General features: G+C 38.9%; 1 protein-coding gene across 2 annotated transcripts in view; it reads left to right on the top strand.

The window, feature by feature from the left end:
• Window positions 1-12,331, top strand: part of LOC126354984 (mismatch repair endonuclease PMS2) — a 135,965-nt gene extending 123,634 nt beyond the window's left edge. For both annotated transcript variants that reach the window (XM_050005070.1, XM_050005071.1), the window contains 2 exons: window positions 3,511-3,660; window positions 11,847-12,331. In XM_050005070.1, the coding sequence (XP_049861027.1) occupies window positions 3,511-3,660; window positions 11,847-11,948 (252 nt within the window). In that variant the 3' untranslated portion in view covers window positions 11,949-12,331. The remainder of the gene's footprint in view (window positions 1-3,510; window positions 3,661-11,846) is intronic.
• The last annotated feature ends 3,392 nt before the right edge of the window (window positions 12,332-15,723 follow it).

Genomic DNA, 15,723 nt, shown 5'->3' with positions numbered 1-15,723 from the left:
ATACATAATGGAATACAGCATTCACACTAGCTTTTGAGCACAAGTTCTTTTATCAGCAGTGCCCCCCCCCCCCCCCCCCCCAAAAAAAAATCACGTCCTCTCTCTCCTCCCCCCCTCTCCCTCTCTCTTCCCCTCCCCTCTCCCGTCTTGAGACCACAGCAAGACTAATTGTTGATACTCGATTGTTGAAAGCAGTTACTTGAGGTGATGGAGGTGGGGAGGGGTAGCTAAGAACACAAGGAGGGATTACCAGAAAAGAGGCAGGTCTTGGGACACATGACTTTGTGGCTGCACAACAAAACAATAAAAGTACAGATGACACAACAACAGAAAGAGATGTAGGAAGAAGATGGGGGGAGGGGGCGGGGGAAGGAGAAAAAGATAAGATAACAAGGAAGATAGGAAGGGGTGAGGCACTGAAAAGGGTTGAGAGGGGGGGGGGGAAGAATGCTCATGACAGGGGAGGCTGAGAAACAGTAGTGGGAGAAGGCAGTACACGATTTGAATGGAGGAGGAGTGGTATGGACAGAAGAGAGAAGGGAAAAGGCAAGGTGAAGCAGTGGGAACACATTAGTAGATGTTTAGGCTTGGTGGATTTCGAGTGTGCAGGATGTATTGGACAGACAGTTCCCATTTTCGTAGTTGAGAGAAACTTGTGCTGGAAGGAAGTACCCAAATGGCCTGGGCAGTGAAGACATGTGTATTGTGCTGCATGTTCAGCAACTGGATGGTCAAGTTTGTGGTTTGCCACAGTTTGGCAGTGACCATTTATGCGCGTAGACAGTTGGTTACTTGTTATGTCCACATATAATATTGTATAGTAATTGCAGCATAGCTGATATATAACATGCATGCTTTCACATGTGGCACTGTCTTTTATTGGGTGGGAAATGCCTGTGGCTTAAGTGCAGTAGGAGGTGGTGTGTTGGTGTACGGGACAGTTCTCCCACCTGGACCAACCATAAGGGAATTACCAATGGAATGCAGTATTTGGAGTAGGATTGGAACAGGGATGGACAAGGGTATTCTGTTGGTAGAATGGGCAGCCAAACACTACTTTAGGGCAGTGATGATAGGATTTTGGGTTGGATATCCCTCATCTCGGAATAGGATATGAGATAGTTGAAGCCCTGGTGGAGGATGTGGTTGAACTTCTCAAGGCCAAGGTAATACTGGGTGATCAGAAGAGAGCTGATTGCTGGCTGTTTAATAGGTTTACTGGTGCCAAAGGCAGAGATGGCATGTGAGACGTTTTTGTGGATGAACTGAATAAGATGATGTCTGTCATTAAAGGCAGTTGTTGAACTCTATTGTAGAAATGTACCAATAACCTTACCAGAGCAACCTTTACAGAGTTCAACAAAGAGCACTTAAAGGCCTGAAACGGAGAAAGGATCCTGGGCCACCTCTAGAACTTATAAACTTGATAAATACCCTTCAGGGTACCTTCTCCGTGCACCTTCTGAGACCTGAAAAACAATATTATAGTCACCATCTTTTCTTAAAAAAAAAAAGCTGGTTGCAACATCTGTGACAATTATTGTGACATATCTTTTTCTTCCATCATGGGAAAAATATTGTTTACAATTCTGTTGAACAAGCACATGACAATCTGAGAAGAAATACTTCTTAAATATTGTTTTTGGTTTTACTTCTCCAATTGTACAATTGACATGATCTCCTGTACCAGATTGCTGCAAAAGAATCGTAGAAGAAAAAGAAAAACCTCTGTTGCTAGGGTCCTGTTATCCAGAAGAGGCCTTTGACATCACAACTTCAAGTTCTCAAAGTCCAAAGGATGAAAATAGTCATATTCTTATGGTCCAATTAGTCTGGCTTTGTCCTCAGGGTCCATATAGGAGTGATACATAGGGGGCTGCAGTATATTTTTCACTAAAAACTGGTTTCTCAAACTTCATAAGTAAGCTTTTGTGAGGTTGTTGGCATATAAATTTAAACATCTACCATTTTAAGTTTTTCAGCATTTCTGTGACTATTGTATTCCACACACCTGACCAGTTTCCAAGGATGGTATGCACAAGCGTTTTGTAAGCAATATCAGTTGTATACTGACTGCGTGTCCCCAGTGTCATAGTAATGAAGTGTACCACTTGCTTTATTTACCACTGAGTCTGTGTGTTAATTCCATTTCATATTCCTACAAACTGTTACACGCAGATATTTGTATGCGTTGACTGATTCTTATTGAAACATTGATATTTTAGTTGTGGGACAAAGTGTTTCTAAATTTTGTGAAATACACTGTTTTCATTTTCTGAAAATTGGAAGCAAGTTGCCAATATTTGCATGACTTTGAAACCTTATCAATATCTAGCTGAATATCTGTGCTCCTGTTTTCAGATAGTAGTTCATACATGTAACTGCTTCATCAGGAAAAAATCTGTAGTTAATATTAACATTGTCTGCTAGATTATTAATATACAACGTAAACAGCAAGGATCCCAGTACACTTTCCTGGGGCATGCCTGAAATTGCTTCTATATCTCTTGATGACTTTCCATCCAAGACAATATGATGTGTCCTCCCTGCCAAGAATTCTTCTGTTCAGCTACAAATTTCCTTTGATACCTCATGAGACCCTACTTTCATTAATAAGTGTTTATGTGGTACTGAGTCAGATATTTTTTGGGAGTCAAGAAATTCGACGGACATGCACTTTATTGCCTTGATCTGTAGCTTAAAGAATGTTATGTGAGAAAAACACAAGTTAGATTTTACGTGATCACTTTTTTCGGAACCCATGGTGGTTGGCATGAGAACTAGAAATATGAATAACTTTATATAAAGACTCTAAGGCACTTTGATCCAAACAGGTGCTGTTGTTCAGGAACACACATTTTCAATATCTTCTGACAAATGTGCTTAGCAGCTTGTAAAATAATGTACAGTTTAAGAGAAGCTTGTAAGATTTGTTGGTGTCAGCTCTTTCTATTCATCAGTGGATTGCCTGCAGAACCAGTTCAAGTTTATACTATTAATAATGTGAAGTAATGTGAGTGTTATGCACTATTAGACTTCTGAACATCCAAAGTGCAGTAATATTGTCACCATAAGTTAACATGACAACATCCCTTTTCTTGTCCCCCATTTGATGACACTTGGTAGCAGTAACTCAGTGATTATATTAGTTCTTTAGTCTGTACATATTCACATCTTGGATATCATTTTCAATGTATTAAAATTAGTTTTAAGTTTTTTGATCTGGTGGACAAGGTTGAGGTCCATTTCCTTGAGGATTTGTGGAAAGAACATTTACTCTGAGTGCGTTAATTCTTATATAAAATATGTGTTTCATGTTATGTTTCCTGATGTTTCACATCCTTAAGGACTTCCCCACTATGGGTTTAATGAACAATCAGCATATTACTGTTGTTATTGTTCTTCTTCTGATTATTATAATAATTATTATTATTATATTATTACCATTATTATTGTAATTATTTCATAACAACTTAAAGCTGCTGACTGAGACGTATGTTTCTCTCTCAGGGTGCTCCCCATGTAATGTGTCGACCAACTCGTGTACGGGCAATGTTTGCATCACGAGCATGTCGCAAAGCCGTTATGATTGGAACAGATCTTAGTCTGGTAGAAATGCGAAGAATTGTTGACCATATGGGTGAGATGGACAGTCCCTGGGTAAGTTCCCTTGATGCATTTATTTGTGTGTCATCTTTCTTTTTTATCTCAAATACTATTAGTATGTTTGCTTAATGAACACATTACAGCATTGCCATATAATTTACAGTGAATCAATTTACTTTTCAGGAAATGTCTCATATATATGAGGTTTCATAACCTACATATTGGACATTTGTTGTTTGCAAATACTATTACTATTTACTTTCTTCTGCTTATATTGTGTTATTCTACTGTTTTAAGCTTTTCATTAAGGGGGAAAACAATTTTTACTTGTGTGTTTACAAAAATTCTACAATCAGTCTTCATGTTCAAAGAGAAACAGAAAATGAACTCCATGAAGCCAAAGCTGAACACAAAATTTGTGCACACAGTGGGCAGATTATACGTTTAGTCCATACTTCATTCATTCGTGTTGCAGTCAGTCATGGATTGTCCTTGGCATTCCATATTAGTGCAGTCTCATAGTGGCATATGGCCACCATTAGTAGTCATAAAAAAGCCACTCATGTCAGAGATCAGCACCCTACACCATTGCGCAATTCTATCTACAACTCCTTATTTCAGTTGTCATATGACACCAGAATAGCAGATATCAAGATAGGTGATCATGAAACAGGAAATCAGCTACATTTGATCTACAGAGAAAAGGCAACTTAAGCTGATAGCAACATGTAAAGCTCCAAACTCAGTAATGCACAGTTGTATTACACACACCTACCTGTAGTGTATTTCTTTCACCCCGATGACCCTGGTGACACTTTTGGCATTGACTTCTATAGCAAAAATGTTGACGTATTTGTCCTGATTAATAATTCCTCAACTGCTGCCCACAACTTGTGGTAATGTGCTGAATATGACAGAGGTCAGGTGGCTGGTGAGCCAAACAAGTATTGTAATGTCCATAGTGTATTCCTCAAACCATTCTGAGACAGTTTGGAAGAAATCTGATGATGTATTGTCCTCCTTCGTACCTGTAGGCATGTTGATCTCTTTACTCTGGACTGGTGATCACCAGTGGTGCACACATGTGGAGGGAGCCTCTGTAGCCCCTGGGCATGATTCTGCGTGTCATAGATGCTGTTGTCAAGCACTGGTGTTTCAGTGTGCAGTTGCAGTAGTAATGGTGATTCCAATCAGCAAAAAGTTGCTCATGGTGTTTAACCACAGAAATAGCAGATCACCCTAAATTGAGAGACTCATGGAACCTCATTGGCTTGCTGACATGAAAAACTCAAGATTGTATGATACTGTAAATAGGAATGTCTCACGAGTCAGTTGCACATAATCTGGCCTTAATCAAACCTTATAACAGCAGTTTTTTTATGCTTTCTGCACTGTACTGTCATTCCTACAGCCAGTAAAAGGTCTGGTGAACTCCATTTACATCTTGGCAAATTGCCTCACCATGCTGTAGTGGCAAAGGTGTTCTCATCCAACATAGGCGCTAATCCAATTACTCATGAGTATGGCTTGTATGAAAGAACTTGCTAACTTTTTATCAGCAGTCTATTGTAGGTTGCTGAAGCAACTAAGTTTACTAAGCTTTTGAGAAAATGTGTATAAATCTCTTCAAAGTAAAACCAATTATTATGGAGCATTTGAGGTATAAATTCAGAAGAGTTTATGTGTCACACAGGGAGATTACTATTGACAAATGTATATTACCCTGGTAAAAATGCCTAGTATAAATCCAATTTATTTCTTCAAAATGCAGTGGATTTGGCATTACATTTTATGGATTATGTACAAGCTCTTACAGATTATGAAGGCACTGCCTGGAAGAGAGAACAACTTCTTGAATTGTTTTGGTGCCTGTGTTTGATTTGGTAGAAAAAGGTTTCTGTATTTACATTGACAATTGAAAGAATAGTCCAGATTTGACAGAGAAACTAACAAGCAAGGATAATGATGTTACCAGCCCAGTGTGGCAAGACGCAAAGGATTTTCCTGGATTCATGAAAAAATAAGAACTGTGCAGAAGGGAGAAAATGTAATAGTGTCCAGAAACAAACATTTTACTTTGTGTGAGACCATGTGTGCAGGATTCGTGTGCTGATTTGGAATTCTAGATTCACTTATTTTACTGTTCACATCACTTCTGCATAGTTTTTCATTGGTTGTATTAGTACCCATTTGTATCGTGAAATTTCGAACATTTGCAAGTGCCGCGCTAAACTCCTACTTTTATCGTGAGTTGCAAACTTAAACTTATTTGTGCTCTTTTAAAATTTTTGAGAACAGTAGGCCTGTCTTCATTCAAAACAATCATTCTCTAATTTCATTGGATAATTACATGTGGAATAACTTATTTTTGACAATTTTTGGACACTTACAAACTATATTTTCAAAAGCTACTGGTTTTTGGATAACTTTATATCATAGCAAATCTGGGTTTGTGGTTCACAGTTACTTCCCAATAGTAGATCACCCTGAATTTCATTGTATATTGATGCAAATAAATGTGCATTTTTGAGATTTTTGGAAGTTACGCTTGTTATGCGCATAGTCTAATTCGTAGTAAATCGGTGTTTGTGATTTAGTTACTGTAGCAGATATTCTAACTAACATATTGTGTTGCATCTAGTTTTATCTTAAAGATGAGAATATATTACACACATATACTGTAAATTAACTCTATTTCTGAGTTTGATAATAGCTATAGTTAACTTCAGAAAGTTTTAGAAAATTAGTAATTTTTGCCACAGGTTTTTCTGTTGCCTTAAATAGGACTCTCATTTGGTGTATTTGCTTCAGTTTGTATAGGGAATTAATAATTTTTTTAGCTCAAGAAATACAAAATACAATTAGCAGGCTTACTTTAAAGTTATTTATTCATGTGCTGTGAATGCTTTCGCAAGCACAGGATGAGTTGGCTGATGTTCATAAGCAGCTCAAAATCATCCTTACTACTGTCAAAAGGTTGGCAACTGCTGCAGATTGGTGTGTTGGAAGAGCTCCTGAAAGTTAATGTACCTGTGATATTGCTACCAAAGGTACTTAAAGACTATCATCTCCTGTGAACCCTGCCACCTCTGCGGATGGTATGGGAACCGTCATTACTCATCCATGCAAAAGGGTCAGTGTCTACTAATCATTAGGAGTTCAAACGCACAACGAATGATGGTACTCCTTGGGGAAATGGCAGTAAGGGACAGGAAAGGACACAGTTACATTCAGTGCCTTAGGGTTAAAAACTGTAGGGACCCCCCAAAATGGGTCAGTTGTCCACTACACATCAGAGGCTGTTACCCAGGTAACTGACTGTGTATGGGGTGCACACAAATTTTTTTTAGATAAGGTGATTCTCTATCCATTCTGGATAACAATAGCTATAGGAAAAAATTATCAGTGCAATTTGGGGGGGAGGGGGGGGGGAGAGGGGAGAGGATTGGCTCCCTCAGGTGAGAGAATTAAAATATTAGTGATTAACTGCTAAAGTATTTACAACAAAGTGCCAGTGTTTCAAGTGCTCCTGAAAAGCAATGAAGCTCACATAATAAAAGGTACAGAGAGCTGATTAAAATTTTGGGGGGAAAATTTGTGTATATTTAAAGGATAAGCTAACGGGGAAATGGAAGTGGTGTATTTGTCGCAGTAGACACAAAATTCAAACCCACCAAAATAGAAACTGGAGCTGCAGGCGAGATTGTTTATGCAAGATTCAGTACCAGGGGTGGGCATCAAGTGGTAATTGTCTCCTCCTTTTTCCCACCAGACTTGTTTTTTGATGTAACTGAAAACTTTAGAGAACACCTGTACATAAGTTACTCAACCATATTATACTAATCAGTGCAGACCTTAATCGTCCAGCAATCACTCGGAGAAATTACAATTTTGTTAGTGGTGGCCCTGATAACACATCCTTTGAAATATTTCTGAATGCCTTCTTTGAAAACTACCTCGCACAGATAGTTCGGAACCCAACTCATGTTGGAAATATAGTGAATCTAATGGCAACAAATAGAGCTGACCTCTTTGAAGATATCCAAAATGAAAATGGCTTCAATGATTATGATGCAGTTATGGCCACAAACATTACCAAAGTCCAATAGTCAGCTAAAGTAAGCAGAAAGATATATATGTTTAGTATAACAGATAAAAAAATGAGGAACTTCAAACTTTCAGCACAGGGCAGGAGCATGTAGAGGAATTTTGGCTCAAGTTTAAAAGAATGGTTGACCACGCACTGGATAGATATGTCCTCCATGGTACACAGTCACTGTAAAGAAACAGGATTACTGAATAATAGGTGTAAAACAAAATGTAGGACTATGGGTAGAGGGATGCTTAATGAAATGTGTTCGGCTGTCAAGAGACCAATGCATGAAGCCTTTTCACAAAACCCAAGGAAATTCTGGTCATATGTAAAAGCCGTTAGTGGCACCAAAGTTAGTGTCCATTCCCTATCAAATGGGACAGGAACTGAAATTGAGGGAGCAAAGCAAAAGCTGAAATGCTTAACTCCATTTTAAAATGTTCCTTTACAAAGAAAACCCAGGAGACTTGCCCTAATTTAATCCTCGTACCACTGCCAGGTGTTGGAAATCAGTATTAGTGTCAGCAGTGTTGATAAACAGCTGAAATTGTTAAAATTGAACAAAGCTCCAGGGCCTAATGGAATCCCTATCAGATTCTACATTGAAAATTCATATGAGTTAGTCCCTCTTCTAGTTATAGTCTGTCGTAGATCCCTTGAACAATAACCCAGCAGTTGTCACACCCGTCTACAAGAAGGGTAGTAGAAGTGATCCACAAAACTACTGTCCAATAGCCTTGACACTGATTTGTTGTAGAATTTCAGAAAATATTCTCATCTCATACATAAGGAGATATCTTGAGCAGTATAACCTTCTCTCTGCCAACATTGCTCATGTGAAACCCAACTCACACTTTTCTCACATGACATACTGAAAGCTTTGGTTCAAGGCAGTCACATAGATGGGGTACTTCTTGAATTCTGAAAAGTATTTGACTCAGTAGCACACCTACATTGTTAAAAGAGTGAACAGATGGAGTATCAGGTGGAATTTGTGAGTGGATTGAGGACTTTTTAGTGGGAGGTCACAAGATGTTATCTAGGAGTGTCATTGTCAGATGTAGAAGTAACTTCGGGCATGCCCCAGGGAGGTGTGCTGGGACCCTTGCTATTCATATTGTGCATTAAATACCTTGTGGACAGTATTAATACTAACGGCAGACTATTTGCTGATGATGCAGTTATCTATAATGAAGTATTGTTTGAAAAAAGCTGCATAAATATTCAGTCTGACCTTGATAAGATTTCAAAGTGGTGCAAAGATTGGCAACTTGCTTTAAATGTTCAGAAATGTAAAATTGTGCATTTTCACAAAATGGAAAAAATGTGATATTCTCTGACTATAGTATCAGTGAGTCACAATTGGAATTGGCCAATTCATACAAAAACCTGGTTGTAACAATTTGTAAGGATATGAAATGGAATGATCACATAGTTTCAGTTGTGGATAAAGCAGATGCTAGACTTGAGTTTATTGGTAGAATACTGAGGAAGTGCAATCAGTCTACAAGTGAGATTGCTTACAAATCCCTTGTACGACCCATTCTAGAATATTGCTCAGATGTGTAAGACCCATACCAGATAGGGACTATTGAACGTATACAGAGGAGGGCAGGACGAATGGTCGTAGGTTTGTTTGACCCATGGGAGAGTGTTACAGTGATGCTGAAGAAACTGAACTGGCAGATCTTGAAGATAGGCATAAGCTATCCCAAGAAAATCTACTAACAAAAGTTTCAAGAATCCGCTTTAAATGACGATGCTAGGAGTATACAACCACACCCTAGGTATCGCTTACATAGGGATCATGAGGACAAGATTAGAATAATTACAGCATGCACAGGGGCATTCAAATAGTCAGTCTTCCGTCACTCTATACATGAATGAACAAGAAAGAATCCTAAAAGCTGATACAACAAGATGTACCCTCTGCAGTTCACTTCATGGTGGTTTCCAGAGTATGGATGTAGATGCTGGTCTAGGTTACAACAAAACAGTATACTTTGGAGTTATTCCCAATTGTAGGATTACCAAGTGGCTGTAGCAACCTGATAATACTTTATCAGAGACGCTTTTTCCATCTGTTGAATGTTGCATGCCTCAGTACATGTGTTCTGTTCATAAAAAACAATGTGGTATTAAAAACGAGCAGAATGGAATTAATGATAAGTCCCCATAAACAGTTAGTTGTCTCTTCTCCTCCATGAGAATCATCTGTTAGACCCACACCACAAACAACGGAAGTACTGTAGCTCTTCTCATATTAAGGGATTTTCCAAACATTTTGCCAAGACAATTAGGAGAAGACCAACAGGGCAATATAAAGTATGTACTAGCAACGACATTTACTAAGAAACATTTTACTACAGTATAACTTTCAATAGCACAGAATGTGAAGTTCTTTTTTCTGCAGAGTTATATTTTAAAAATATATATTATCTGTAATTACATGTAAAAAAAACGTGTTTCTCTAATGCTATCTAAAAAACGATATAGCTAGAATAGATTCCCACTCATCACTTAGAGGAGGCATTGAGTGGCAAACAGGCACATTTAATATTACATTTGAACATAAACTAATCCATCAGACACAGGCCTTCAGATTTAGAAAAGCATGTGATGTGATCACACCAGCCTGTGCTGAGGAAAATTACTGACTGAAACTCAGTCTCTCTAATGTTACAAACCTAGACTTGCTATAATTTAGTTTGGTGACCAGTTTGTTAAATGACATACACAGTGCTGTGTAAATTGTGATCTTTTCACATTTATTGACATCAGAAAAATGATGATGATAACATTGTATTCAATAATTGAGACAGTACTTACATCACAGGGCCAACAACATACATACAGATGTTTTGACTAAGTGGCAGCAGTTTTACTGCACACTTTTATTATCCAATTCCGATTGACACATAACTTGGCATTTAATTTGGTTATGGAATCACTGCACATGGTACCTGTTAAATTTGTATTATTGGTTAAACATCATAATTGTACATTTTAATATGACACTGAGAACAGACTCCAATACTGTCAGTACGCTATTAATGATTTACCAGTTAGCTGCAGACTAACTTACAAAATAATTGTACATTTTGATGCCACTTATCGAGAGATGTTATCAAGTTGGCTATTTAATGCAAGCTCATTGACAATGACCCAGAGATCTTCACAGTTTGGTTCACTATTGCATACTGATGGGAGCATTGTCTAAGTGTAAATTTGGTGTTACATATTAAATATTAACACAAAGGAGAGAAAAATTAGAGGATACAAAATTATAATGAACAAAATGCAAGTGTGTTTAGCTGTAGTAACAAAAGTGCAAAATTATATGTACTATTTTATGTAAATAAAATCTGCTACTGTGGACATTTACAGAAACCTGCAAGAAGTTGCTGAAAAAATGAAATTTTCCAAATTGAATAATTAGCAAATTAACAAGTTCTTTCTAGCAATATGGGAACTTTACAAATGAGAAAAATGTGAGTTAGAAAACTATTGTAATGAATGTTGGAAATAACCATTATTTATGATTCGCACATTCTGGAATATACGACTTTTGATTATGATTTTTTGAATAGGAAGATTTTGTAAAAAATAAAATGCTTGTGGAAAAGAGCAGAATGAGGCCTTTTAGACAAGCTGTATCAGTTGACAAGCAAACATCTATTGGTTCACTGCAAATTTTATCTCCATGTATTCTTGAAGAATCTGAAATTATGACTATTTCGTTATGAAAATTATTTCTGGGTAAAGCAACCACAATATTATTGTTTGTTATTGAGGAACCGTATTCTTAATAATCAAATGTGATAAAGTAAGGTCTGATCAAGAAATTAACTATTTTATCTAACAGTCTCTTATGTAGTCTCCACAAAATAAGATATTACACACACACACACACACACACACACACACACACACACACACACACACTGATGTCAGGAGTGGCAGAAGAACAAGTAGGATGGTTATACCTTGCTCTGCTACATCTTGTACACAGAATACACATATGTGGGCATGTGTATGAAAATAGAGTGCTGGAAGGAGAGAAGAATATTTCTGAGTTCCTATAATCAATGTAAAGATTAGTGAATAATTTTGCCAAATATGTAAAAATTTTTCTTCCTTGTTACAGAACTGCCCACATGGACGTCCAACTATGCGGCACTTGGTAAATTTCAGCATTTTCTTCAAAAATGAACTACCAGATTCAGGAATAAAAGTAATTAGCAAATAATTTTAGTGCTGTTGTGCTGATTTTGTTATAAAATATACAAAAACACAAATGATGTAAAAAAATTACAGAAACTCTTTTATAGAAACCATTTACATATTTTTATAGCAGTTTTGTTCTTGGTGTTTATGATACTTGTAGATAAGAATATTTATTAGACAGGTAACTGAGGAGCAGTTAAGACTATTGTGCCTTAAAAGATTTTCTTTTAATTAGTAGGCCTATGCTTTTACATTTACAGTTTAATATCAATGTGTACATATTAATACAAAATACCATAACTAAGCTGTGTGGTATTTTATGTTGTATATGTTTTGTTTTTACTCTTTTGTGTAATGAAATGTACATGTGATTGTAAAATAAATATTGTTCTGTTTCCCTATGCAGTTTCCTCAACTTCTTATTTGTGCTAGAGGAAATATTAAAGAGGAGCTCATTCTGCATAATAATTCTAGTGAAACTTCTTTGTAACACGATATTTCATACTAGAACTCTGCCTTTTACAACTATGAAGCTTAAAAAAAAAAAAAAAGTAAGCTAAGGAATAAACCATTAAGAAAAAAGCCAATTATGATTTTCATCACTTGCTCATTAAACAGTTGCAGCGTGGATTATGGTTTTGTTCCTCTGTTCATAATTTAGATTGAGTGAAGCCCAAGTTGAACTACCAATCATTCTGTTTATTATTATTATTATTATTATTGGTCTTTAACACACTGACTGGCACATGCACAGTGATTGACGTTTCACTGCCAGGCTATGCTATGGCATCTGCGGTGAAGCTCTACTTTGAATGGAGACAGGCACATGCTTCAGGTGTAATTCTCTGCTGTGGCCAGCAGTGGCCTCATGGCAGTCAAGATGTTAATCGATGGGAAGCTGTGGAATTTGCTGTTTTGCTCATAATTCTGGTAAATAACAATACTTACATTAACATTCATGTATAGGGTGACTTTGTTAACTTGAGACAAGGAAATATCTCAAAAAACATGCAATGGATTAAAAAAAATGGAAAAATATCTGTTGAGTATTTTTTTAAATGCTATCTGGTGACACAAATGTTTTCCCCAAACTCCCTGACCCACCCCAAGGTTGTGCTGTGTGGGGCAACTTTGAAATTTTAAATAGGAACATCCCAGTTTTAATGAAGATTTGGATTGCATGGGAAAAGAATATCTAACTCTTGTTCCAAATCAGTATTATCTCTCAAAAGCATTGGATCAAAAAAAAGAAAACAATACATGCTCAGCAATTGTGGAAAAACTTGTTCGAGTTGTGTTCTTTTGCCTCTCACCAATGGGTGGCTAGTTTGTAAGAATTATTTCACAGTAAATGCTCAAAAATGTTGCTGCCCACTTTGATGCACTTATTTATTCACACATGGAATAATTCCTTGACACACTTATTTATTCACACATGAAATAATTCCACGCAACCAATAAGTGTCTCCAGTATAATCTGGTGATACACTGAATCACATTGGACCACCTATTCCGATTCACGAATGATGATACATGTGATCTAATACGTCCTGTGCTGCTGCAGAATAATGTGTGAGACAAACATAATAGTGAAACCACAATATTTGTCTCAAGTACAAGGATATGTTTGATATTTATAACCATTCAAGGTGCCATCGATAAAGAATAGATCAGTGAGTTTGTCACAAGTCATTCTACACCAAGCATTCACATTCCAAGGATGCTGATGTTCAGTGTGCCATAACCAATGTGGGTTTTTCCACATTCTAATAGTGTGTTGTGTTGATTAATTATAGTGTGGTTTGTGAAGGTCGACTCATTGGAGAAGACTACCTGAGGCAAGATATTGCAGTCACTTTGGACTCACTGAAGCAACCACTAGCAAACTGTTACTCAGCTCTGGAAATCATTGCTGTGTAGTTCCTGACTGAGGAAAATATGAAACGGATAATATTTTCAACTTTCAAAATTTAGCAACTGTAGTCTGGCTGTTGATGACTTAATTGCCGAGTGCTAATGTGGGGTTTATGATTCACTGCAGCTAATGTTGCAGTTTCATTATTCTTCCAGCAAATGTTCTTTGATGGTGTCTTTCTCATGAATGTAAGTGGAGAACTATCAAATAACCCATCCAAAAAAAGTGCATGATTGCACCATTTGGAAAACACGAAGCATAATGAATTACAGCATTCCTGCCACTGTCTCCATAAATGTAAACAATTTCAATTTTCTCTTTGTTATAACATTTAATCACCAATATTGCGTGGATATTCAAACACTCTCACTTAGGAAAAATAGCTGGTTACATGATATCAACTCAGTATCTCGTATTCGACTGCCATGCCGTGACGTGCGACTGGCGCTGTTTGTAGCTATGTGGCGCTCCCATGTTCAGCCGAGTTGCGGAGCACCTCTATCACCGTTTCCTTGGAGACATGGACAGTGCGGAGACATCCATGGCCTCTTGTGAGGCCCCGAGAAGATACCACGGAGAGACATGAGAGTACGGTCGAAAATGTCCAGGACGGAAGCTCGTGCGTGGAACGTGCCTCCTGGACGAGATGATGGGTGAAAACTCCAGATCAGCATCCATAGGTGTCGTGGACCTGAGGGTGTGCTCCAGTGAGGTGGGTCCCGGAGAAGGCGGTGTCGTGACTGGGGCCAGTTCCTGCGTACTAGTAAGCGGTAGCGACGTCGGCTGCATCAACACGTACGGTAGATCGGCAGCAGCGACAGACTGGCTTCTCGGGCTGGTGGAGGCGAAGGAAGGGGCGATGGCACCGGCATGGCCACCACTCGTGGGCGCATCTGGTCGTAATGGCGAACAACCGTGCCGTCGTCCGTACGTATTTCACAAAGGCTGCGGCTTCGAAGAGCCTTGACCACCCCTGGAATCCAATTAGGGCGAGATCCATACCCTCGTGCCCACACGTCGGCGCCCACCGAGAATTTTCCCACACTAGGGGACACAGCACAAGGCCTGACAGGGTGAAGCAGGTGCAGTAGAGTGCGCGGTTGGCGGCCATGCGAGTTCAGCAGGGCTGTGATCACCCAGAGGCGTGAAGCGATAAGAACTCAGTAATTGCAGCAGAGCGTCATCTGTGGAAAAATCACTAAGGAATTTTTTCATCTGGCTTTTGAAAGTGCGGACAAGGCGCTCGACCTCCCCATTCGATTGCGGATGGAAGGGCGGTGCTGTAACATGATGAATCCCTTGTCCAGTACAATAATCACGGAAGGCCTGCGAAGAGAACTGAGGGCCTTTGTCCGTGACAATTGTGGATGGAAGACCTTCTAGCGCAAAGATATTGGACAAAGCCAGCGTCGTCGCCGCAGTGGTGGGCGACGGACATCGAACAACAAACGGAAACTTCGAGAAGGCGTCAATCAACAGTAGCCAATAAGTACCGAGGAAGGGGCCATCAAAGTCAGCGTGCACCTGTTCCCACGGCTGCACCAGATCAGGTCACGGAGAGGGCATTGTACGAGGTGCAACCAGTTGTTGAGCACACTGACCACACGCAGCAACCATGTGGATGATGTCCGAATCAATGATGTCCGAATCAATACTGGGCCAATAAACGTGCCTGCGGGCCAGGGACTTAGTCTGAGAAATACCCGAATGGCCTGCATGCAACAGCTTGAGAACACCTTTGCGAAGAGAGGCTGGCACCACGACCCATGGAGATGCGCCATCCGTGGCCAGAAGAACACCGCCATCACGAACAGACAGACGAAGACACAAGGCACGGTAGTTGCGAAGGGGATCCGATACCCGGGCCTTAGTCCTGTCCGGC

Source organism: Schistocerca gregaria, chromosome 3 (genome assembly GCF_023897955.1).
Source record: "Schistocerca gregaria isolate iqSchGreg1 chromosome 3, iqSchGreg1.2, whole genome shotgun sequence".
NCBI lineage: Eukaryota > Metazoa > Arthropoda > Insecta > Orthoptera > Acrididae > Schistocerca > Schistocerca gregaria.
This window is presented reverse-complemented; position numbering and strand designations above follow the sequence as displayed.